At 36.5% G+C, this 27,615-nt stretch overlaps 1 protein-coding gene across 1 annotated transcript; it reads left to right on the forward strand.

Annotated features, from left to right (window-relative positions):
- The first annotated feature begins 4,676 nt into the window (after positions 1-4,676).
- Positions 4,677-27,403, forward strand: LOC113116749 (chromodomain Y-like protein). Its single transcript, XM_026285087.1, has 7 exons — positions 4,677-5,085; positions 19,854-20,646; positions 21,838-22,091; positions 23,493-23,665; positions 23,748-23,958; positions 24,985-25,128; positions 25,532-27,403. Exons 1-7 carry the CDS (start codon positions 5,059-5,061, stop codon positions 25,688-25,690), a joined length of 1,761 nt encoding a protein of 586 aa, XP_026140872.1. The 5' UTR covers positions 4,677-5,058; the 3' UTR covers positions 25,691-27,403.
- The last annotated feature ends 212 nt before the right edge of the window (positions 27,404-27,615 follow it).

A 27,615-nucleotide genomic window follows, 5' to 3' on the forward strand; every position in this document is an offset into this window, starting at 1 on the left:
CGTGAAGAAGTGAGAGAAAGACATTGTGGTAAGTAAAGATTCAAAATTTCAAGTTATCGTTTATTGTTTACCCGGTTGTACGAAAGGCGAAAGGTTTTATAAAAGGCGGAAATAAAGGAGCTTTACGTTCTTTAAAAAAAAAAAAACCGCGGACACGGTTTTCGCCTCAGACACGGAGGTTTTAACGGCCTCATTTAACATTACTGATCAGAAGAGGTACTTTTAATATAACATCCATGAATGTTTTGTGTCATATTTACATAAAATGTTACAATATCTGCATGTTTTGAGGTGTTAATAGACGGTTATGGTTATGGTCGTGGTTACACTCATTTTAACTTGTTATTTTATTTTTCTTGCTTAAACTTGAATGTACGTTAGTCTCCTAAAGGAAACGGCATTGTGTAGTAAAGGCTATAATTATTTTGAGGCTGTTGAAGTGGTAACTGTTAAAAGTATGTTTTGCATGTAATATTTCAGACGAGAGTTAAAGACACAGAAGCTGTTTGTGTGAGAGTCACAAACTGTGAGGAGGAGGAGCTGTTCTTCTGAAGAGAGGGACAGATGGTTTAAGGAGAGTAAACTTCAGAATTCCATGAAGTTATCTTTATTTTTACTAAGACTAGAATAATGTTTGTTTTTGTATTTATTGAAATCCAGAGACAATACCCCAGTCCATTCCTTGTAAAGTTCACTCAAATTCTTGAATCGATTTTGCTTGACAATCCTCAGTAGGCCGCAGTTCTCTCGGTTGGTTGTCTATGTTTTTCTTCCACACTTTTTCCTTCCACTCAACTTTCTGTTAACATGCTTGGATACAGCACTCTGTGAATAGCCTGCTTCTTTGGAAATGAATGTTTGTGGCTTATCCTCCTTGTGAAGGGTGTCAATTATTGTCTTCTGGGCAACTGTCAGATCAGCAGTTTTCCCCATGATTGTGTAGCCTAGTGAACCAAACTGAGAGACCATTTTGAAGGCTCAGGAAACCTTTGCAGGTGTTTTAAATTGATTAGCTGATTGGTATGTCACCATACTCTAATTTGTTGAGATAGTGAATTAGTGTTTTTTTTGTTCAATGTGAGCCAAACTCATCACAATTAAAAGAACCAAAGACTTAAACTACTTCAGTCTGTGTGCATTGAATTAAATACACAAGTTTCAAAATTTGAGTTGAGAATTACTTAAATGAACTTTTCCATGACATTCTAAATTATTGAGATGCACCTGTAATGTAAATGTATGTAAAGTGTCAACTTTAGAAATAAATATTAATTTATTGTTGATTAAACAGTTGTAATTGATTATAATTTGTCAATGACATACTGTAATGTCCATTGTGAAAATGATAACACATATTTTACTAAATTTTCCTAAACATTACTTATAACTCTGTATTCAAAATGTACAATGTTTGATAGTTGCAATTAATAATGTTATGTGACTATGGAAAAACAGCTCACACTCACATTTTGAAAGATTCAGTGTGGGGAAGACCAATAATTTCTCAAGCAACGGACTGAACTGGTGTCTGTCTACTAATCAAATGCCTACTAATTAAAATGTCTATAAAAAGCTTTGTTTAGCTCAGTTGTGGGACAACAGCTTGTAATTAGTTAACATTGGTGTCTATAAAAAATTTACACCACAAAATAGATTACATATAGAGTATTAAACAGCATCCCCACACTACTGTCAACTGCAAAGTACTGGTGCATACTTCCTTTAAATGTTTGCAGAGTCTGACCCTTTTAGGCTGTGCTAAATGGAAATGTGAAACAGGAAGTAGGTTTTAACTCTAAGTTTGACTGTTTCAATCCTGTTAACTGTGTATATCACACTAAAAGTATAATCAAATGACAAACCATTAATAATTTGAATAAAATACAGCAATTTCCAGCAACACTGACATGGTAACAATTTACAATCTAACACAGAACACTGCAAAACAATATTTTTCTTTATCTCTTCAATGTAAGCAAATGTAAAGATCCACACATTGTTTAGTTGTATTGTCAAGAAACAAAAGTCATTTTGCATTAACAATGTTGCACACAAAGCATATTTCAACCACACCCTGTCTAAATGGCCAGCTTGTATGAATACCACAGAGGTTAAACATACTGTATTTTAGGACTGCACCAACAGTTTTGTAAAGTATTAAGGATTGATGGTCTGATGGACCTAATCATTGATTAACCAATGCAAGCACTTGGACATTTCTTAGTGGAACATTTCTTTGTTTATTTATAAAACGTATAGTTCCATTACTTTGAATATGATTGATGGTTGAGTCATTTTCTAAGCCGTTGTAAAATACTCAATAAACACACATCTGTGACCTAATTACATCTGTATTACTGTGCCTATGTGTTGTCAACCATTCAGTTGAAAAATTACATTATAAGGCATAATAACTAGTATTTGTTAGAAGTAAATTATTACATTTTGGTTGCTTATTTTGTTAGTGATTTTATAACAGGTCTGCATTGTGCCTATAACAACCCATTATAGCTGTTCCAAAATCAGCTTCTTGAGGATTATTGCTTTATTTTTGTCTAATATTCTATATTTTATAAATATTAGGTAAAGTTTTTATGTTTGTGACGATGTCTGCTGGAATGTTTGTTCTTTATGTACTTGTGGACTTTGTACCATATTTTTACCATCAACCTGCCAGGGGTTGCAGATGAAAATTAGCCTGTATGGCTAAATCTGGCACCTTTATGTGATATACTTGAGTGCATATGTTAATTAATTTGCATTATCCCTTTAAAAAAATATATATATATATGGGAGACTGGTCCTAGCCGTTTATATCTCAAAAGGTAATTTTTTCTATTATTATTTTTTTTGCAATAACACAAATGTTTTCTCTAGCAATGTTTTTGTATGCTGGCAAAACCATATTAAATTATAATTTTATTTGTTATTTTATTGTTCCTCAAACTAAAATTCCAGTATGTTCATATTTTTCCTATGGCTTTTGGATGAACACATGATCACAAAAAAATCCACAATGGAAAATATTCAGGTAAATATCAGGTACTGCATGTAAATGTATGTAATATTTATGTAAAATTATCAATTACAAAATTTGTTGGTAAAAAATGCTTTGCTATTTTTGTTACTTTTCACATTTTGCTTGTTCGTAAATTATTTTCATCATAGTTTTTGTTTACATTTTGCTTAACAAAACTTAACTGAACACCAGAAACCACTGCATTGTGACAACTAGCAACTTAACAGGTATTATTATCATCCATTAATAATATTTTTTCACCCCACTAGACTGGACAGAAGCACTTCAGCATATCTTATACAAGATAAGTGTATACATACAGAAATACACAAATAAAAACATTGAGAAATTTGGTCATTGTAAACTTTTGTAAACAAAATTTTTAATATCTCTCAAAGATTTAAATTGATATATCTTAGAAACATAGTCAAGTTCTTCCTCATAAGTGCTCGTCATAGCAGAAGGGTACCTTGACTCAGTAAAACCAAATAAAAGCCATTAATAAGACTGAATCTTCCAGTTTTGGAAAGCCGTTGTCGTTTATTGTAAACATTCAATGGGCATGCTGTCTGAGGCTCAAACTATGGCAAAGCATGCCATACAGCCAGATTAATGTGATGACTGAAAGCTGGAAAACTTAACATTGGCTGGAAACAGCAGGACTGAGGAAAAACACAGAGAGACTAAACAAAAATCAACACAGACAAATTTCAGACTACAAAATGTGATCAGTCAGAACCCATTGTGGTCGTGATTGGAGCCCGCGTGACCCTAAACTGAAAAAAAAAAAAAGGCTACAGAGATTTAAAACAAACAAATCCCAGTCCTAGTAAAAGACCCAAGACTGGAATAATGCTTCCCATAAAAGGCATATACTGAAGCTTTATCTGAATCACTACAATACTACCAAACTTTAGTAAAGATCAAATAATACTAAAGCCGACCATTGAGAGGTTTACTGTAACATTTCTGTGCTGCCTCTTTTGCCTACTTCCTTGTTCCCTTTTGGCATCTGCTGAACTATTCTCCTTTCAATTGACAACACATCTCCATTTAAAAAGACCATATGTCATTAACACCCATGTCTGAAAGGAAACATGCAAGAATAACAGGTTTGTGAATATGTAGAGATTTGTATCTGTGACATAGATTTGATTATTTGGTTAATATAGAAACTGCAAAATGTATTATATCTTCTTATTTGCATTTTAACATATACTTGATTCCCCATTTTTGTTTTTAGAGTTCTATGAATATCATGGCAGTAAACGTTGGCTTGCATACTTTAGCAAGAGGATGTTTATCTGAATACTGTTACCCTCACAAATTCATGGTGTAACACCATTCTTTTGTATATACATTTTAAATATCTCTAGAATTAAATATGTACGAATAGTAACAAAATAAGACATTTTCATCAGTAAAATGGAAAAACCTTCATGTGCGTGCTCAACACATGGAGAACATGGCATTCATGGAAATGTTTTAGACTGAGTCATGGACTACAATCACCTGACACTTAACGCTATGAATTATTGTTTGAACTATTGCGGGCTTAAGTCACTTATGTTCCATTAGACTTAAAATCAACATTGATAAAGATTTACTACAAAACACAGATGACCGTCGTCCACAGCCCTATGACGAGGGTTGCAGGCAGTGCAAACTCATCTCGACTCCAATCTGCGTTCGATTGAGACTTCCTGTATGCTGGTAGAGCCGAGAGCAGGCGAGCGCGTTATCAGCACTGCCTACAGACTAGTTCACGGCAACACTCTCTCAAATTGCCGCTTGGACCGACAAAAGTACTCGTTTTGGACTTAATCGGGAATTAAACGCTTTATTGTAACTATAATGTTGTCGGATAGACGTTGAGTGCGAGAACTAGACAGCAAAGAGATCCTCGGTGCGGGTCAAGCACATCTCACCCAAACAAACTGAAAAAGGAGGAGAGGCCAAAAAAAAAAGACAACTGCAACTGGAGGAAAAAAGTGTCTACAATCCTCACGGATTGCCACAACGTTGAAGATTATCGTGACATGATGGCTACGGAGGAACTTTACGAGGTGAATGTCGGCGATTTTATCGTTCATGTCCGTTTAGACGCAGTTAATCGATTATGTTTGTGTGTAGTTGCGCACACATACGACGCGTCTTAAGGCTCGTGTGGACTGCATTAGCGAATAGTCTTAACAACCGACTTACTCCAATACTAGTTTAAACTACGTCGGTAGGGTTGCATGCTAACAAAATAAAATAGTAGCTTGGGGTAGTGTGGAGCCAGTGTCGTTATGGTTGTTAGTTTGCGGAGTTTAGTGTGGAGAGATGCTTGTGGAGGCAGTGGATGAGGCGGGGGAGGGAAGGAAGGGACTTTGGAGAGTGATATTTCATCAAGCTAGCTGCTAACCATTAAGTTTTTGGTGTGTGATAGATACAACAGGACAGCTGAAAGTCAACGCTGTCCAATATGTTGTATTCAGCTCTGCGGGACCTTTGTTTCGTCCTCTTTCCTGCAGGACTTTAGCTTAATTTGCAGAGCGTTCAACCTGCTTGGTTCAGTAGGCTACTAGCCATCCAGCACTGTTGTTTTGATCGCCTTTGCTTGGTTTCAATTTCCAATTATTCTCAAATTTAATGACTGCTGTTATTATTAATTATAGTAAGCAGTCTGAACATGACGTATCATTTACCATAAAGAGAGTGCAGTGACGATTGTTGGCTTGCTTGACGGATTTACATTCAATCTAATGAATAAAGTACGTTATGGTTTAAGTTACTCACCATCATCAAAAATGGTTGCCTCATGTATTGAGAATTGGTCAGATGAATATTTAGATACTAAGGACTACATATGAGATTACAGCTGATGTGCTTATTGGGATAAATGTAAATTTTATCAAAGACGTTAGAAAGTTGAGACAGAGAACATATCTATTTAATCACGTTTGACCATTTTATAAATACCTGTGAATAATGTCCCCATTTTTAAAAACCTTGATAATGCCGTCCATTTAGCTGACTATACTAGAACTGAGTCATGATTCATTTCCAATGTGTTTTCAAACGTATGGTGCTTTTTGGTTGTGGTTTGGGCAAATAGTTTCTTTTCAACTCTTTGCACACCAAAATTGACTCATTACATAATCATAATCTTAAAACGAAAAGGATTGTGCTGGCTTTTATCAAAATCTGTTTTGCCTAGTCTTCTGTTCTCTACCTTCTTTCAACTTGATGATGAGTGAGGAAATAGCCTCAGAAATTAATGAAAATTGTTTAGAATGCTGTGTGTTTAATACAAGTGTAAACTTTATAGAACGCGAAGGTTCTGGATTAAACATCCCATACATTTTCTCAGTTAGCAGTAACATATTAATCTTTATAGACAGACCTGCCAAGCTTGTTGGCAGAAAGAGATCTTAGTGCTTCTTTTTGTTGACAACAGCATACAGATTTATAAATTACGAATTTGGGAAGATGTTTGTCGCATGTATCACATTGTCACTTGCCTTTTAAAAAATTCACAAGAATGTTATAGGGCAACTGGCGAGTAACAGTTTCAGATTTTCCTAGCGCTGTGGACTTGATCCCTGGTGAAACAAGCTTGTGCAGCGCTGTCAGAATTAGGGCTGCACGATGTGTCGTTTAAGCATCAATACCATGATGTACGAATCCACGACAGTCACATCGCAAAATGTGAAATGTAGGCTGTGTAGTTGATCCGTTATTCATTAACCGTACAGGCCAGCTGCTCCCCGGCCCTTGACGAATGTGATTCACGGATTAATTGCACAGCTTAACCATAATAGAGTGAAAGTTTATCATTTGCATGTGTTTTTAAGTCCTGTCAGTTTAACAGGGTGCATTTAAGAACGAGCAAAGAGAGAGAGAGAGAGATGGGGAGAGAACGAGTGCGAGAGAGCCCCGGCCACGCGCACGCTCACCTTCACCGTCTTCGAACAACATGAGCACTGTCTTGCTCTCTCTATCACGCATATTAATCAAAATCAATTTACACAATGGTGTTGAAAAAAACAAACAAAAAAAACTATCCAGTCATGAAATGTTTTCTGTGTGTCAAATCTTGTGCGATATCCTAAACTGCAGAGATAATTACACAACGCGTGCCGTACACGCCTGATTCGCGAACTAATGATTCCTTTGAACCGGTTCAATTTAATGAATGGTTTAAACAACTCACCTGTCTAACACTGAACTCACGAGACGTCTGAATTGGTGTATAAAAGAAAATCTGTAATACTTTATAATGATGTTCTATTTATTTAACTATTTAACTATATTATTTAACATTTACTATTACTAAACTGCACTTCTACAACATTGTTAACTTCAACATTTAGGCTATAGCCTTCATTGTTGAAATCAAAAGTTGTACAGAATTTGTTAACATAGTAAATGCACTGTGAATAGGGCTGGGACAACGCGTCGAGGTCATCGATGACGTCGACACAAAAAATGCGAATCGATTCGTCGACCTGTTTTTATTTCTCTAAAAAACGTTTTCAAAACGTTTACCTTATGTGCACTGAATATACGCGATGGCCGGATCAACATTCTGTCCAATGTTATATAACCAATCCAGGGGGTTTTCTGCATTGATCTTCTTTTTTTTGCGGTTGTCAAAGCCTTATTTGATCGGTGAGTGATGTAGAACATAATGACTGCTACGTATGAGAGAGAGCCCCGGCTGCGCACGCACTCACAGTCTTCAAACTACACGAGCGCTGTCTTGCTCTCTCTCTCTCTCTCTCTCTCCCTCTCTCTCTCTCTCTCTCTCTCTCTCCCTTGTGCATATTAATCAAAATCATTAGACACAATAGAAAAAGGGCGGAACGCCAAAGTTTCACGTGGAGCATTCAGAGATTTTTTTTTTTTCTCCATGACAGGCTGCTGGCTCCCACTGTTCATTTTAAAACTAGTGGGGGCAAAAGAGAGTTTTTGGAAAAGCACTCTCTGTATTAGCTTAAAGCCCTCAAGTTTACATTGGTTACTGTATTCTTTCAATTGCTCTAAACAAGTATTTTGGGTGACCTTTTTATTGAATGCTAGACATCAAGTTGTTGTTATTTTCATCTGAAAGAAGAACTTTTTTCAGTAAGCTAGGCTCTATGTGTTCAGTAAACTTGTTTCAGTAAGCTATGTGTTTTCAAGACTTCAAGGATTTATTGAATGCTATCTCTATACAAGTGCAAAGTAATGAATTCTTAGTCAGTCTTTTATTTTGTAATTTTAAGAGCAATAAACATATATTGCAATGTAAAGAAATTCATGTTATTTTCATTCAGATATGTAAATCAACATGTATAAATTGTGAGTAGTCAATTAATAGGGAGATAATCGGAATCGAATCAGCCTGAAAAAATAATCGTTAGATTAATCGATGCATCGAAAAAATAATCGCTAAATTAATCGTTTAAAAAATAATCGTTTATCCCAGCCCTAACTGTGAAGTAACATTACCAAACAATGAACAGCTGTGTTTTTATAAACTAAAATAAACAAAGATTAATAAATATAGTAACAAAAGTATTGCTCGTGGTAAGTTCATGTTAGTTAATATTTTAACAATTCAAACCATATCCTACACTTACAAACAAATAATTTACTCTAAATAAATAGATGTTTAAATCATTTAAAATGAGAATATAAGTGTGCTCACCCCTTTTTTGTTTAAGAAAAAATTAGATTAGATTTCATATCACAATATATATCGCAGATCAATAAAATATCGCAATGTCAGTTTTTTCCCAATATCGTGTAGCCCTAGTCAGAATACATGAAATTTGTGCCTGGCTGCATTAGAAAATATAGCTTCTGTAGGTTATTTATTAATCGTTTGAGGTAATTTCACAATTTCAATCATCATACAATAACCTAACCGCCAGCATCAGCCACCTCTTTTTTTCATCAGAGATGTGATGCAGCACTAAACAGTCTCTCGCTGTCGGTGCTTCATATTGGTAATGATTTCTGCATCTTTCTCTGATAGTATTAAAAGTGTCACTGGCCCACCGGTGGGCCCAAAGCCATTGCATATTTAAAACCGTAATATTCTATACTAAACCTAAACTAATCTTGACAAACTATATATCATTGGAGACCTTAGAGGTTGTATTTTTTATATTTGACCACTGTTTTATATTTAAAATTATGTAGTGACAGTAATTCATTAATTTGTGACAAGAAAATTTTGCAAAAAAAAAAAAGTAGTTGCCTTTTGTTACAAAAAGCTGATACATACATATACAATCACGAAAGTATATATTTCTTATATTTTTTTGGCTGCCAATAATTCAGACAAAACATCTTTTCTAGTTTTTATAAAAAAATTTGAGAATAAATTGAATATGTATATTTGTATATCTATGATTGATGTTGCAAGTATTCAGTAAAAAATTAAATGAATGTCAATTTCATGTATGATCATAATATGATGTGATAATATGATCATGATCATGTATGAAGTTTCTGTAACAACACTCTAGTAGCTATGTTTGATTAAAAAATCATTTACAACCTATCTAGAATGTTTTATTGCTGTTTGAATAAAAAAAATCAAATCAGTCGTCCATTACAATTCATACAAGGAGCATGAATAGTACCTAGTGGACATTGTTGGTATAGCAACTAAAAATAACACAGAAACCTCATTTTTTGTGATATCAATGTCAAATTTGGAACACAACTTCTTTAGATTTTAGGCTTTTCATTTGACATGAAATTAAATTCAACACATACTTTTTTTTTTTTTTTTTTATAAAATATTAATAAATATTAAATTATTATTTTTTTATTACAACAAACTTAAACAACTATAACTTTTTTATTTTACATTTTATTCAACTTCTTTCACATGTACAAGAAACTTCCAAGTGTGTTTTTAAAAACGAGCCCAAAATTAGGTTCATATTCCAAACCGTTCCAGAATTACATTAATTTGAATCTGGACATGCCCTTTTCAGCTCTACCCCCAAAAAGGGGGGGTGACACTTAAGGGGTTAAGTAGGGTAAACGTATTAAGCTCACCAAAATCTGCATTGAGACATTTTTAGATGAACAAGATAATAGGTTTCAGTACAAAAAGTTATGTTAAAATAAAAGATCTCTCACACACAAATTTTTTATTTATTTTAAATGACAAAGAATATTATGGATGTAAAAGTACTAGCCAGTAATGCCTGTGTAGTAATATATTAGAGTAACAAATAGGAATGGGCGATATGGCCTAAAATCCATATTGTGATATACATTGCAGCCTCTTGCGATAACGATATATATTGCAATATATAAATAATAATAGAACCATTTCAGAACAGGTTACATAGACCCTTAGGAAAGCCAAACTGCTAAATGTTTTTTTTTTTTTTAAGAAATAAAGAAATGTTGTATGTCTTTTTGAGAACATTTATTGTGCAAAAGCAAAACTGTTATTATACAACACAATGTTGCAAATAAAAGAAAAGTCTTTCCTTCTAAAAGGCACTTGTTTAAGTCCTTTATATATATCAGAGATGCTGCCTTGACCATGTTCGTTTCATTATCAGTAGTAATTAGGGATGTCAACGATTAATCGATGATCGATTAATTGTCGATAAGAGATGCAATCGATTAAGGCTATCGATGGTCGGTTAACCGATTCAATGTTGGGCTGCGTGCGGCTCATGCGCACTCAACAAGTGCGAGCTGCTGTGAGTGACGGTGACGATATATAAAAGCATCATCATTCATTCACAATGTACAAATTAAGCTTTTAATGTGATTTAAACTTTAAAGTACATTAAAATAGAAACAACATAAAAGTTATTCAACATTAAAAGCAATAGAAATGTAGTTACTAATCATTTAATCAGATAACTGTTTTATATCGTGCGCTTTGCAGGGGTGCGGGACACAGTGACAGGACAGGTAGTCTATTCATTCCTACAACTTGTTAATTCATTCCTACGAATTATTAATGTGGCAATTGTCCATGTTTCATTAATTGTGTTCCCTAAATAACCCATGATTTAAGTGAAGTAAGGGAACAAATTAATAAATCGAACGAATTCTTAATTCATGAAATCTTTAATTTCCCTTCCCATGTTTACCACAGTAAGAGATGCGAAAACAGTTATTAAAAGCGAAAGATAATAAAATAAACCTGGGAAATTAGAGGGTTAGACTATGAAGATTTAGGAAAAGAAACAATGCCTAAATATACTGAATTTGTGGAAATTCGTGACCAACCGGCAAACCAGAACAAAGCCGCGTAAATGAAGACTATGGGGTCCAAAAGCATGGTCGCGATCTAACATTTTCCAGTTAACCTATTATTCCTCTAATAAACAAAGCTTTTATACCACACTTGTCATAATCAGATCTTATAATTTCTAAATAAATAATTGCTGGATTCAAAACGGCGATTAATAGGCGCTGTGACCGGCACATTCCTGGAGCATTCACTGCTGTCACTAAACGGTGACGCCGAGCATCGTTCACAAGTTTCTGCATGGACCTGACCAGGGCACAGGTTCTAAGCCCTGGGACAAAATGGGATGCTTTAAGGAAAATGTATAGCCTACTAAGTAATAGGCCCAACATAAAAATAACAATTTGTTTTCATGTTTTTTTTTTTTTTTTTTTTTAAATAGGCTATGCGAAATATATCCGACTTAAATAATTAAGATTAACGGATTTAAAACAGAAGTGTGGGGGCACCATAAATTCACAAAAACAAAAAAAAGGATGACAACGCATTCTGTTTGTTTGCTTTATTTTACAAGAGCACAAATCTTCTGTTTTTATTGTGAGTGTGCACAAATGAAAGTAAACACTTTTGCGGAAAATATATATATTTTTTTAATTTCTCAGCTGTTTTGAGCGCGCTGGAGCCTGCTGCACATGTATATTCTAGCGATTCAAACTTACATCGCAGTCTGTTCACTATCAAAATAAAATAGTCAACTAAACATTAAAAGGTTACACTGGTCAGTTTAAATAGACCGTAGTATACCGGTCCACTCTGCTGTTATGCCAAGGACGTTTTTGCTCATATGAAGAGGATCATCTTTTCCGTCTATATGCGAATGCGTGTTAAGTACAAGCCTAGTTTACATTATAAATAATAGTTTAACATTCAAATACATTGCGAATATGGAAACATTTCGATTTGTGCCGAATGAGACATGAGCAATAACCTCCAAATAAATCTAGCCAAAGCCGCGCTCGCTCATCCTCGTCTGCACGCATGCACTGTCACGATCTAATGCGCTGTATGCCGGATTTTTAAAAATCTGACATTTTCTAGGACAGAATCCAGCAGGATCAAATTAATGTGAGCAACAGTGTGTTTTGGTGCAGCAGCGCCGATGTAGTTCACTTAATGTGCAGCGCAGTCACACGCGCTCCACATTTCGGATAATTTTATACAATAATGTCAGTTGAAAACATTGCAATTGTGCTATAAAATACAACAACGAGCACCACAAAACCATTTAAAGATGCGCGTTCAGCGTTCTCCGTGCGGGATTGGAAACTGTCAACAAAGTAAAATGACCTCAAAAGTATGGCGCGCTCTCTTCATTTTATCAAATGATCATAATCGCATCTATTCATTTTATAATCCTGCTACTAGCATCATTTTATTCAGACTAAAACCTCTTTAATTCAAGTGAGAAAGCGTTTTGTGTGTGTGGCTTTTGCCCATCCTGTCATACCGCTGACTGCGTGCCAGCAATAGACGCATTTTGCAGTATTATGGTTAACGATTAATCGATTAATTGATCGTTAATTTAAACGATGATCGATCATGGAAATAATCGAAATTTGACATCCCTAGTAGTAATAGTAGTAATCTCTCTCTCTCTACCGTTTGAAAAGGTAATGGCCCTGGTAATTTCAATCCATCGCGGGCTCTTTCTAAAATAAGGAGTACCTTTTGAAAATGACTGTTGGATGGAGGTTCGGATCAGTTCCTGTTTTTTCTGTCCTGCGTTCTTAATGCTGGATCTTGCGGTTGGCTGCATTGCCTGGCAATGCTGGTATTCAATGAAATGTTTAGTTTTGAGGTGGTAGAACAGATTAGTCGCGTTACCGCTCTTAGCTGTAACTTTTGCCCCACACACTCTACAGAGTATATTTTTCTGCTGCTCGTCGGATGGCTTAAATCCAGACCAAGTCCAAATAATGGATGTTCATTCTCTGCCAGCAGGAGGCGCTTACAGAGCAGGAGAGAGAGGTTTTCCCAGTTATGGCTGTAAACTAAATTTGTGCCGAGCCTCTGCTCACAAACGCTGCTATCAGGCATTACAGGCAAGATGAAATAAAAATGACATCCATAATTTTCTGAAGACAGTTGGTTTCCTTAAAAATTACAGTTATATAAAAACTGATTATTATTATTTTTTGCCAATAGTCTATACATTTTGTTACATCTTTACTATAGTGATAATTATGACTTATGTCTGTTCTAGAGACATTAAAACTTTTTGATAAAGCTCTAATTGGTTTTCTTTTGGAAATATGTTTCAAATTAATCCTGATTGCATTTATGACTGTAAAATCATATCAGTGTGTGTCACAATTGCAAAATTGATCAAAGAAATCGCGATAATTATTATTATTTTTTCATATCGCACAGCCCTAGTTCATTCAATAAATACAGTTAACAGTCTAGCTTCTGAGTACTAAGTTATTAACCCAAAAAATAGCGGGGTCAGAATTTTTTTGAAGTCGGCCGTGCATACATATGTGTGTGGTTGTGTGAGCCGCGAGTTGAAAAAGGTTGGGAACCACTGATCTAGAATATATAACAATTGCTACAACAAAAAATAAAAATGTTGTACCTCTATTGGTTTAAAAAACAAGTAAAAAGTATAGATAGAAATTGCTATTTCCTTCATAACAAGCAAACTTTTACTATTAAATGCTTTTCTTAAAGGGATAGTTAACCGAAAAATGAAAATGTGATGTTTATTTGCTTACCCCCAGGGCATCCAAGATGTAGGGATGTTTGTTTCTTCAGTAGAACACAAACTGAGATATTTAACTCAAACTGTTGCAGTCTGTTACTCATATAATGCAAGTTGATGGGACTCATGTTTAAAAGATACAATAAAAAAAATAAAAAAACATGAAAAAAACCTAATTAAACCCTGCGGCTCTTGAAAGTGACAAAGTGAAAGTGACGTTACATTCAGCCAAGTATGGTGACCCATACTCAGAATTTGTGCTCTGCATTTAACCCATCCGAAGTGCACACACACAGAGCAGTGAACACACACACACACTGTGAACACACACCCGGAGCAGTGGGCAGCCATTTATGCTGCGGCGCCCGGGGAGCAATTAGGGGTTCGATGCCTTGCTCAAGGGCACCTAAGTTGTGGTATTGATGATACATTGATGTGTAAAGAGAAAAAACGATCGGTCTGTGCTAGAAACTGAATAGTATTTATATTATTTTTAACTTCTGATGCACTTAAATGTCTGAACTGTCGAGAAGCACCTGGCTGCAGATCGAGGAGGGGCTGCATCTGGGGCGGGGCTGCACATGTCGCCCCACCCCGTACCTACCATGACTGGTTCGATTGTCTTTCTTAAGCATACATTCTAGGAAATGTGTGTTTAGTTGGTGTAGGATGGAATATGTTGTTTAAAAAGCTAAAAATGCTGTGGAGTTTTACAAAGCCTTCATTACAATGAACCGAAGAAGAATAAAAACATTAGCCTGTAACTCACCATGACCCTGAAATGATTGTTTTGCTAAATTAAACCGATCCACTACCTACTACTAGAGCCCTGCACGGTAGAGGTGTGCGATACCGCTAGATTTGGTATCGATACAATACCAAGTAAATACAGGGCCAGTATCGCCGATACCGATACCAATACTGATACTTTTTAATAATTAAGGCGGATGTGTCTTCAACCTAAATCTAAATGAATTTTCATGACTTTTAATTTGTTTTTGTGATTTGCATTTTGGGTTATTAATCAGTACTACAAAAGCTTTTGTTCAGAAACAACTTTTGGTTACTTCTGTTTTATTTAAATAAACAAAGTTACAAAATGATTACTTCACAAATATAAAAAATTGTAATATTTCGCCTTGTAATATCCACTGCTCTTGGAGAATCAGCTATTGATAAAATAATAAAAATAATTAAGTCTGGTGCACATCTAGGTGAAGTTTAAATATAGAAACTAGTATCCCTTTCACAGCTAACACAAAAAGGGTAGATCGGCCTGAAAATACAGCCATACAACGCTCCTCTTTCTCTCCGCCTCTGACTGACTGCTGTTAGAAATGCGCGGCTGAGCGGTGCGCGCGCCTGACTGCTGGTGGTAGGGCTAGTGGTGAGTCACGTGACGGTACAACACAGGAGAGGGGGCGGAGAGCAGGGTCGAGCACGAGCAGCACTCTTGAGAGCTTGCTCTGCTCTGTGACAGCAGCAGCATTTTGACAAACACGGCCAGGTCGCAAAACGAGAGAAACTGAAACTTAAGTATCGATATTTTCCCGTTGGTATCGATCAACACCGATACCAACGTTGGTATCGATATTATCGATATTAGTATCGATCTGCCCACCTCTACTGCACGGGCCTCAAATCTAGGCCCGAGCCCGGCCCTGGCCCAAGACGCTCAGGCCCTAGCCCGACCCGTGTCCGACAGCTCATCAGAATTATCAGCCCGAGTCCAGCCCGAGCCCGTGTTTTTATTTATTTATTTATTTTATTACACAGCGGAAGCCTGTCCTATTTGCAGCAATTAAAAAAGTGGTCAGTTTTGTGTTATGTTTCTTTTCATTTCTTTATCAAGTTAGTTTAGAAAAATGTTCGAAGCATTTAAAAAAAAAATTACGATTAACGTTAAACAGCCGAGCCGACAGCAAGTAGCCTAAAACATATTTAATCAATTAAGCCTCTCAAATTAATGCTAATACTTTACTTGGCTACAATAAAATCCATAAAACACTTCAAGCATATCACACGTACAGTTAGTTTAATAAATGTTTATTTATTAAACCACAGTGAGTAAAATAAAATAAAAAAAATTAAATACTGAGGCAAACGAAATGAGAAAAAAGCCTACAATCTAAACAAATTAAATTAATTAAAAACAAACTTGCAGGTTATCTTACCTCAAAAATGCACCACAGAACATGTCCATTCTTTTTTCCATTAGTTTCCAACAGTTAAACGAAAATAAAGTCCAGTCAAATGAAAAGTTAGAACAGTCTCTTACAGAGCATCGTGGAGAAAAAGAATAGGCTCCAGAGTGGAAGGTTTTAACCCCGTCCTCCTCTCTTCCCGCGGCACTGAAGACACGTTCGCTGCTGCTGATGGCGGGACACTAAACACAGAGCGAGCCAGTCTTGACAGTCGCGGTAGCAGGGTCTCGTGCTGTTTCCACCATAGCAGCACATCTCGTCCATCACCTTCCATGTTGTGATTGAGGCGCATATATTGCTGTACATCATCGTCGTCATCCTCGTCCTGGTCCACAATGTTTTCAAACTCGGCCAGCACTCTCTTCTTTGCTGCGTGGCCCGCAGCAACAGGTGCAGACGCAGAAATGCATGCTCGCCGCTACATGAATCATCATTTTATAATTATTAGTTGGCCAACTAGGCTATTATTAATACATTAATTTAGAGGCATGTAATAGCTACAATAAGTGGATTATAAGTGAAGTATAATCGTGGGTCGCGCTGACGGAAAAGCGTGCGTGCGCCCGTGCGTGCGTGCGTGAGACTGTCATGTCAGTATGTCAGTTTAATTATAACGGGTTGAATTATCAGATTATGAAAGTTATGAAGTTATGAAATGTCTTTCTATATTTGTTTTTATATCGTCGACGTCAACTTCTATTTTTTATTTTTTATTAATGTCTAAAAATATAAATAGAAGGATAACCCAAAAAGGCCCGAGGCCCGACCTGCATGTGAGCTATAACGTGAAAATTGGCCCGAAGCCCGGCCCGAGGGGCATAAATAAGTCTGGGCCCGTCGGGCTCGGGCTGAAATGCAGGGCTTTACCTACAATGCTTAAGTAGGGCTGTGCAAAAAATCAAATGCGATTTTCTTGCGCATCTCATCAGTAAAGACGCTCCTGTAATTAGAAGTATGTCTCCAGCACGTGCGTACAGATCAGTGTTCACAAAAAATTGCTTCCCGGGGTTTTAAATATACGTTTTTTGGCAGGGTTGCCTTGGTAAAATCGCATTTTAGAAGCTAAATATCACGTTACATTTACATTTATTCATTTAGCTGACACTTTCATCCAAAGCGACTTACAATTGCTATATATGTCAGAGGTCGCACGCCTCTGGAGTAAATAGGGGTTAAGTGTCTTGCTCAGGGACACATTGGTGTCTCACAGTGAATTTGAACCCGGGTCTCTCACACCAAAGGCATGTGTTTTATCCACTGCGCCAACACCATCCCAATACGTTATTGGTATTGTCGCTTTGACCCACGGACATGAAAAACAACCGCAGATTTGGCAACACTTGTTGGCATTTACTACACAGAGCCGTAATTCACTGACAATCTACACAAAATCTATTTTAAAATCGTAGGCGATTCTTTGTCGATTTTGAAAGCGATTTTGTGTTCGTTGTCGGTAGACTACGTCTCTGTGTAGTAACTGCTGCTCCACCTGAACCAGTGTTTACCAAGTCTGCGGTTGTTTTTCATGTCCACGGGTTGAAGTGACCTCAATACCAATAACGTGATATTTAGCCCCAAAATGTGAATTTTATCAAGGCAACCCTGCCAAAAACATATATTTTAACCCCGGGAAGCAATTTTTTGGGGAACCTCCTGGAAACGCGATTGGGTTAGTTTTGGACTAGTTTTCAGAAGCAACTGGGCAGGATTTGTTGTGAAAACCTGGCTACCATGATCTGAACGCACATGCTGGAGATATACTTCTAATTACAGGAGCGTCTTTACTGATGAGATGCGCGTGAAAATCGCATTTGATTTTTTTTTTTTTTGCACAGCCCTATTAATAAGTGAACTGGGTGGATTATCCACAGTGGGAGGATCAGGTCTTCAGATAGAAGAATAAATTATGAATTAAATATTTTTTTTTATATTTGATTATTTCATGTCTTTAGAGTATGAGAAGGGAAATGAAAAGGATGTATCAGTATTGTTTTAATTTATATAGCATAACAAGACAGTTCATTTTACATATAAATATCTGTCATGCAGTTGACAAATGCTGTGTGCCATTTCAATCTTTATGAAACTTAAATTTTCTTTACTTCATCGCAAAGCATAGATTTCTTCCTCGCATTTATTTCAGGATAATATACTGCTCCTCATTATTTTAAAGTAAAGAAATCAAGAAACTTTTATTTCTACCGGCCAGTGATGATACTGAATGGACCTGTTGCTATAGTAATGAACACAATTGAATTAAAGTTGTTAAGTTTGTGGTTATTTCAGCAAACAGTTTCATACATTTTAACAGCGTTAAGTTAAACTTTTATTTATCATTCAATATAACTATTAAGAGATCAGTGAAGCACACACATTTTAGACACTTAAAAAAAAAAGTTTTTACTCCGTCCATGTAATAAATGCATATCCTTGAATAAGCTGTGCATAAGTTTCAGGGGTGACTAAAATTAAAAGATTCTCATTTACTCATTCCTAGCTCTAACCAGATCCGAAAATCTCACAGCCACTGCAGTCAAATTTTGAGATAAACTTTCTAAAGTGTCATTAATATTAAATTAATATATTAAATTGGTATCTTCTCCGATACCCATTTTGTGACTATTATTGAGCCGATTCTTTTCAATCAGCTGGAATGATTCAGGACATTCTACGCTTAACGTGGCTTAATGCATTAAAACGTGTTTTAAAAAGACCAAACTCCATAAACACATTAATAATAAAGCATTCTATTCACAGACAAGCAGATGCTTTAAATTATGTGTTATCCTCCCATAGAAAACCATTGGGCTAAAAGGAAAACCCTTAATGTGGCATAATGCATTAAAACGTGTTTTAAAAAGACCAAACTCAGTAAACATTTTTAATAAAGCATTCTATTAACAGACAAGCAGGTTATGGGAAGAAAAATACTTTATATAATGCATAATTAAACATGCGTTTATACTCTGGGCTGATATCTTCTTGTCTATTAATAGAATGCTTATTAATAATTTGTTTACTGAGTTTGGTCTTTTTAAAACACCGTTTTAATGCATTATGCACATTCAAGTTAACAATAAACATCTTGCATTATAAGGAAGGCTTTGTAAAACTGCACAGCATTTTCAGCTTTTTAAACCACATACTCCGTGCTACTATGATAGATGATTGAACCAATCAGAGTAGGTATGGGGCGGGGCAACACGTGCAGCCACGCCTCGATCTTCAGGCTGCAGTGGGTGTACTTGGAACGGTCTGAAATGTAATGTGCGTCCTCGACACAGCCTGCGCATGAAGCATCTTCTTCTTGCTTGCTTTATGGCGGATCGCAAAGAAGACTATCATCATGAGCCACAGTGTTTTGTTTGTGTATGTTTTTTTTTTTATTATTGTATGTTTTAACCGTGATTCCCATCCACTTGCATTATATGACTAACAGACCACAACGGTTTCAGTTAAATATCTCAGTTTGTGTTCTACTGAAGAAACAAAGTCACCTACATTTTGGATAACCTGGGGGTAAGCAGATAAACATCAAATAAAAATTATTTTGGGTGAACTATTTAAGTTCTATTAACTATTCTTTATTTCTTTCAATCTTTCCAAAATAACTGTTTACATAAATTTCACTAAGCCATGCTTTATCTGCATGCCCCTCTTTAGGTGGAGAGAATAGTAGGCAAACGTAGGAACAAAAAGGGCAAGACTGAGTACTTGGTCCGCTGGAGAGGCTACGGCTTTGAGGGAGACACCTGGGAGCCGGAGAATCACCTGTCCAGCTGTGTTGAGTTCATCCATGAATTTAATCGGCAACGCAGCGAGAAGCAGAAAGATGGAACTTTACTCCGTTCCACACGCAGCTCTCCCAGCACAGCCGGAGGCAACACTAGCATCAACGCCCGCAAACAAATCAGCAGGCCTCAGCAGTCCTCAGCGAGTCCTACCACAGTGAAGACCTCTCCACCCACCCCGAGCACACCCTCCACAAAACGTCTTCAGCCAGCACAACATTCACCTCACAACAGCGATGTGCAGCAGCAGAAGAGTAAGCGTTCGGCTGGCGTGGGTAACATCGGCAGTGGCACTGCCGTGATGAGCACAGTCACTGACACGGCTCCGGCGGCAGCGCTGATAGCTGCTCCCACTGTGAGTGTGCTGCGGCGTAGTATGGACCTGGCTAAATCTGGCATCAAAATCCTAGTGCCAAAGAGCCCAATGAACAGCCGCACTGACACAGAGGAGTCTCCCAGTGAGGCGGCACACAGTCTGGAGCAGGGAGGCCAAGAGCCAGATGCTGTGCCCCCTGAAGTAGCCTTGCTGGAGAAACCCATCGGAGCCGTACGTGTACCGGGAGAGGAGCGGGCTCGTATGGGTACAAGGCCCAGGACGCAAACAACCCTTCTGCCACCACAGATTCCCATTACCCCCTCTGCCCTCCGCACCTTAAACGGGAAAGGTAGAGTCATCTTGACTTATACTGAGAACATTTTTGAAGAGAGGGTTCCTGTTCCAGGGCTGGAGGCTCCACTAAAATTGTTTACAGCCATACTCATATAATTTAATGGATTGTGTGTCTGGAACAACACAATAAACCCTAATAAACAAGCACTTGATAAATGAAAGCAAATGTGTTTTTGCAGAACATGAAGTATTTTTGAGGGTACCTCCTGGAGTTTTTTCAATAACTGTATACTTTATACTAGTATAACTTTCGAAAATACGAATATGAAGATGCTAGTTTTCCATCAAAATTAACTTGCAGTGGTCTTGATTTTACTCTTTGTATAACAATGAAATAATCACAGCCTGATATTTTTGCCAGTTCTAAAATGTAGTATTAGATCTAACTGGTAATGATTGTAATTAATTTTGATGCTTGTGCAACCTTTTCACATGCAGATGACTTGGACTTAAATTGACAAAATTCAGGCCATGTTTTTGCATCCATAGTATACACAACCATTCAAAAATTTGGGATTAGTGAAATTTTTGTAATGTCTATAATGAAGTCTTTCATGCTCACCAAGAATGCATTTACTGTATTTGATCAGAATAAATGAAATCAGTAGTACTTTGAAATATTATTGAAATTTAAAATAACTTTTTTATATATATTTTAAATTTTAATTTATTCCTGTGATGGTAAAGCTGAAATTTAAAGTTGAATCAGCATCATTACTCCAGTCAGAAGTCATTCTAATATGCTGATTGGTTCTCTAAAAACATTCTTATCAATGTTGAAAACAGTTGTGCTGCTTAATATATTTGTGGAAACTTTTTTTCAGAATTCTTTGATTAATATGACGTTTGAAAGAATATCATCTATTTCAAATGCATAATGTATAATGCAATCGTACTGACCCCAACATTTTTTAAACAATAGTGTGGATTCAGATAAATTAAACCAATAACAGATTATTTTCAAATACATAAATATTTACATATTAAAATAATTGTTATATGTAAATATTTATGTATATACATATGTTTACGTTTACAAATGACATATGATGTGTGTACATATAAACATGTATATTCATGTATACATACAATATACATGAATACTACTGTACAATACTATATAGATTAATACTACTATAGTATTTATATATTTTATTTAATTTATGCTTTTGATGTTGTTTCATAGGAGTGACTACCCTTATGGAGGCCTCGTCTGCAAATGGGACAGCCAATACTCAGAGTGGTGCAGCTGGTGTGATGAGCAGCTCAGGCAAAAGGCGTTTTGAGGACCGCGCAACTTTCGACAAGCGTCTGCGCGTCAGCGTTCGTCAAACTGAGAGTGCTTACCGCTACAGGGACATTGTAGTTAAGAAACAAGATGGTTTTACACACATTCTGTTTTCTACAAAGACCTCTGAGAACAACTCGCTGAATCCTGATGTGAGTCTAAATATATTCGATGTTAGAAATAACTTGTTGATTTGACTTTGTTTAAAATGCACAGAAATAATTTTGACTATTTTTAAGTATCCTGGTTTTTCATTCATTGCTTTTTATAGTTTGACACCTCATCATCTGAATTAAAGGTACAGGTTGTAGGACCTGCCACAAGAGGGCGCACTATAAAAACAATAAAAATCGCTTGGTTTGATGACGCTAAGGAGGAGCGTGGAATGATGGGATTTGTTGTCTTCCACCAACCACTGGCGGCCATCAATCAGATGGAAAGATAAATCATGGATTTAATGCGAGTTCAACGATTTGCACGAGTAGATTACATACGAAGTCAATGCAAAGACGTGATCGGACTTTGGATCAGACGCGTCCTCGTGCGGGTCTAGAGATGCGATGCGATGCCCCGCGTTTGGCGTGTGTGCTACATAATACTAATCTTGTTGATCGTTATAATAGCATACGTTTTCTGTAAAGATACGAATCAAAACATCTCACCTGTCGAGTAAAGCACAAACAAGATCAGCTGTTGTCATGTGGTTTCTACGTCAGTAAAGGCGGTAACAAAGGATAACTAATGTCATTGACAGGTGACTGCACTGCCCCGTGTGACTGTTTAGAATGGGAATTTTTTATGATTTACAAGTGGTTGAAAACATTAGAGATATTGTTAGTAATCAGCTGGACAAAATATATAACACTAGCCTAGTGGTTTTTGGATATTTTACTGCAAATATCTTACAAATTGTACCTTTAAGGCCATGTGGTATGATGGTAGAAATAAATAAAAAATCTGATGCCATACAGTAAACATATAATAACCAGAGCAGCGCCAGGTGTGACGCAAGTGATTTTTGCTGGTTTCAGCCCAAGGTTTTCATGCGCAAACGTAAATGATTACAATGTAAATTATTATTATTTTGCCCCATTGATGGTCTGCTTTAACCTTTCCTCTCTGGAGAAGCATTAAGTCTTTGCTCTTGCAAATTTGCCATGTAAATAGCGAATCCACCATGGCACGAGCTTAACTAGCTTTTAAAGGGAATGGGAGATGAGACTCACTTATGATTCCTTAGCTGCATCCAGCGGTCATGCTTCGAAACGTACCTAACCAGCATATGGTGTTTTTTTTTCAACAGGGCTAAGTGAACTTGCGCTGTGTGTTTTTAGACCATGCACTTAACATCATTAAAATATGGCCCATAGTGTTATTTTCAGACTGTGACGAAGAAAGGCGCATGTAATGGAAGTCAGTTTGTTTTGATGCATCTATCTGCATTCTGACTTCTAACTAGATTTCCATCGTATATGAAATGACTCATTCTGTGTCACTGGTCATTCCACCCACCCCACTCTGAACTGATATAACATCATTCAAATGGTTTTCAGGTAATGAAAGAGGTTCAGAGTGCCATGGCCACAGCTGCAGCTGATGACAGTAAACTTGTTCTATTGAGCGCCGTGGGAAACGTGTTCTGCTTTGGCCTCGACTTCATCTACTTTATTAGGCGGCTCACAGATGATAGGAAAAAAGAAAGCATCAAAATGGCAGAGACAATCAGGTAAAAATTATGTAGACTATAAATATTTTGCTACACTATATTTCAGTGAACTGTTTTGTAATAGTATTCCCGGTGTCTTCAGAACTTTCGTCAACACATTCATCCAGTTCAAGAAGCCCATCATTGCTGCAGTGAATGGGCCTGCTATTGGGCTTGGAGCTTCTATCTTGCCTCTGTGTGATGTCATCTGGGCCAATGAGAAGGCTTGGTTCCAGACGCCTTACACAATTTTTGGCCAAACCCCGGACGCCTGCTCCTCTGTAACATTCCCTCTCATCATGGGAGTCGCCTCGGTGAGTACTTCAATAGTGTGCCTCTGCATGAATTACTTATTTTGTTGTTGTTGTTGTTGTTTTTGGTTTCTTACACTTATTCAACTTATTTACTTCCAGGACATTGATAGGTGTGTATTAGTGCTGTCAATCAATTTACAATAAATGTCATATTGACCTGTACCCTTCAGCAAGAAAATGTACAGAAATTGAATGATGTTATCAAACACTTAAATCAAAAGAAACAGTACTGTGCAAGTCTTAGGCCACTAGTATTTTCACCAACAAAAACGGTTTTAAGTCAGTTATTTCTATCTTTTGCTGTAGTGTGTCAGTACTAAATAGCAGTTTACATTTCCAAACATAATTTTTGCCATTAATTGTAATAATTAGGGCTGGGCAAGTTAATGCGTTATCATCAAATTAACGCATTAATTGATTAATTGTGTTAACGCAGTTTTTTATTATTATTATTATGAAAGTCAGTTTCTCACTGGCTCTAAATGCACATACAGACAATTCAAGGTCACAGGAGGGGATGCTTTTTTTTTTTTCCGAAATACAATAAATCCAAATACATTTATTCTGTTAAAAAGCTCTTTATGATAAAAGTAGCTCCCGATGTTAAAGGTAGGAAATGTAATTAAAACACTGACACATTTGTCCGACACCAAGATGCAACAAGATCTTAATTTTTATTTGTGATAGGTGCACTTTATTTCTTAATTGTTAATTGAGATTTAAATCTGAGTTTAAAGTTATGGAGCAAGAGGATTAAAGTTAATCTATCTTAAATTAAATAAAAAAGTATACCCATACTCAGAAATTGTGCTCTGCATGTAACCCATCCAAGTGCACACACACACACACACACACACACCCAACAAAACAAAATTAAATTCTAAATGACTAATAAAATACTAATACATAGGAAAGAGAGTCTATCGTATTATTGGACTAAAGATAGTTGAGATGGGTGTAGTGCATCAGTGTACACTTTTCTTTGCCTCTTCATTCTGATTTCTTGTTTCTCTACTGTCAATGTAGGCTAATGAAATGCTACTGAGTGGGAGGAAGTTGACCGCTCAAGAGGCTTGTGCCAAAGGACTCGTGTCCCAGGTTATGTGGCCAGGGACCTTCACACAGGAAGTCATGATCCGCATTAAGGAGCTAGTATCTTGTAATTCTGTTGTAAGTCATCTTTTCATTTGTTTGTTTAATTTTTTTTTTCTTGTCACATTTTCTTAACACATACATCCACACATTCCCCTCCACCTTTCATACTGTTTTTTTTTTCTTTAATGGCCTCTCATTGTAGGTTATATGCATTTGATCGAAGTCTTTCTAGAAAAAAATTGGAAATAAGCTTATTCCTTAACTGTGACACTTTTAAACCCTTCTCTTAGCCCTGTGAAGATTTTTGAAACAATAGTACATCGTTTATTTATTATCTGTTAAAATGCATTTGCAGTTCACTTCTGTACAAATTCACGATGCATCCACATCCATAAATCATGTGCCTTCTTTTCCTTTTCTTCCTCATTTTGTTCCCCTCATTTTATTTGTCATGGTGGTGACGCCGGAAACACTGAAGGTTCTACGTGAGTCCAAAGCACTGGTGAGGAACATTAACCGGGCCGCCCTGGAGCAGGCCAATGAGAGGGAATGTGAGGCACTTAAGAGGGTCTGGGGCTCTCCTCAGGGCATGGACTCCATACTCCAATATCTCCAGAAGAAAATCGATGAATTCTAAGTCCGTTAAATGTCCTACAGGTCTCACAACCTTCATCCTCAAGTGCCTGATGTTATTTAAACAAGGTTTGCCAGTGGTTATTTTTTTAGTAGGATTATGATGGAACTCCCTAAACAGAGAAAGACTGGCGTGGTCAAACCCGCACCTCATCTTCGTCCAGGACGTATTTCTTTTTCTTCAGACGGCAGAAAGCAGCGACTCATTCTGCTACACTTGAGAATGACTTTAATGCAAGTTTGTGATAAATCTTGCACTGTGCAGGAGGACAAAATTCCTTCATACAAGTAAATTCCTGTCATCTCTTGTATCAGGACAAAAATAATGAATTGCTTTGTCATGGATTTGGGCTACTTCTGGAAGCACCACCTATGCAGACTGATTGAGAAAAGATGGATAATGTCAGTGTAATTTAAGAAAGGGATGTGTGAGATTTGAATGAGTTGAATTTAGCGCTTGTTTTGGTTATTTTGTTATCGCTACACTAACAGATTGTAATTAGAATCAAGTCTTTAGTTGGTAGCAGACTTTTCTTCAGTAGGTACTTTTTTATTCAGCAACTTCAAGGCATCTCAAGCCTCGTTCACCTCGAATATTAGGGCAAATCTTGCTGGCATGTATTTGAAGTCATCTTTCTGAATGGATACAGTTAAATCTAGAAGAGCAGACACTGAAGGCAACAAAAAAAAAAAACATTTATCATCAGTGCTGTTAAATAGACTTTAAAGCTACCAATGCGTTAAATGAAAAGCACATTGAATTTCCGACTTAAGTGATAAGGATCAAGTGAAAAAAATGAATATTTAAGAACATGTGGATTTGCAAGGTGCTGGCTTGGTGGGAATTAATAGTCATTTGTATCAAAGTTACATTTTGTACATTTTGCTGGTTTCATTTTAAAAGTTTTCTACTTAGATTTTCACTTGTATGTTCTTGGCATACAAACTGTTCTCTTTGGAGTAACGTGCCACCAAATGATTTTGATGTAAATGACACAATATTTCTAATTTAATAACTTATGACATTATAAAATCGAATGGGGTATGTTCATGAGTCAATAAAGGATGCTGGTGTTTTAAATCATCTTCATCCTTCTTGTTTCTGCTGGTTCAAACAGACTGGACTGCTGTATCATCAGAAGAGCCCTGGAACCATCGCTTCGAGAAGATCATACTGAAATCCACCCCAAACATCTGTAGTGACTAGCTAGTGTGCACTGTTTTTAAATAGAATTGCTTTCTTTCATTACAATTGTTTTATAACATGGGTGTTTGTAGTACAAAAATGGGTTGAGACTGTCCACAAAAAACAAAAATGCATTTAAAAATTGTTCTTGGTGAACATATTTTCCCCCAGTCCTGAAGTCCTACTCTCAAAATCCATATAGCAATCTGTTCAAATCGTAGATATTTTCTAAACTTCATGCTACATGGTTCTGGTACAGACATCTATGCACTATTTCTTACTCCGCTGCAAACTTATTGCTTGTAATTGATCTGTCTGACAAATACTTCACAGGAAAAATGAATCTGCTCAGCCCCGGCAATAAAATGTGAAACTAATATATGTTTAATTGTATTCAGTATTTATTGACCCTAGTTTGCTGAAGTGGTTCCTTAATATGGATTAACAGATGGTTGTATATGTTTTACCTTCCCAAATGGTTTTGTAAAATGAATTCTTGTTTATGAAATTATATTTATTGTGGAAATATAATTGTTTGCATTCTTTCTATTATACTTATTGAATGCTTCTGTTCAGTTATTTTAATTGGAGAATATTGTTCAATATTGTTCAATATCTGTTAATAACCCTAAAGGAGGGAGAAAAAAAACCTGAAACACATCCCGATTTTCTTAATGCAGCTTTGCAGTGTCTTAAATGTTTGAGACATTATTTGAGCCCAATCCTCTCTTTATTATGGATGT

Source organism: Carassius auratus, chromosome 2 (genome assembly GCF_003368295.1).
Source record: "Carassius auratus strain Wakin chromosome 2, ASM336829v1, whole genome shotgun sequence".
Taxonomy (NCBI): domain Eukaryota; kingdom Metazoa; phylum Chordata; class Actinopteri; order Cypriniformes; family Cyprinidae; genus Carassius; species Carassius auratus.

Bases quoted from the DNA above. Each gene is read 5' to 3' on its own strand.
- LOC113116749 (XM_026285087.1), top strand. From the start codon at position 5,059: ATGATGGCTACGGAGGAACTTTACGAG. The intron at 22,092-23,492 runs GTGAGTCTAAAT...AATGGTTTTCAG, and splicing joins ACAACTCGCTGAATCCTGAT to GTAATGAAAGAGGTTCAGAG. The intron at 23,666-23,747 runs GTAAAAATTATG...CGGTGTCTTCAG, and splicing joins AAAATGGCAGAGACAATCAG to AACTTTCGTCAACACATTCA.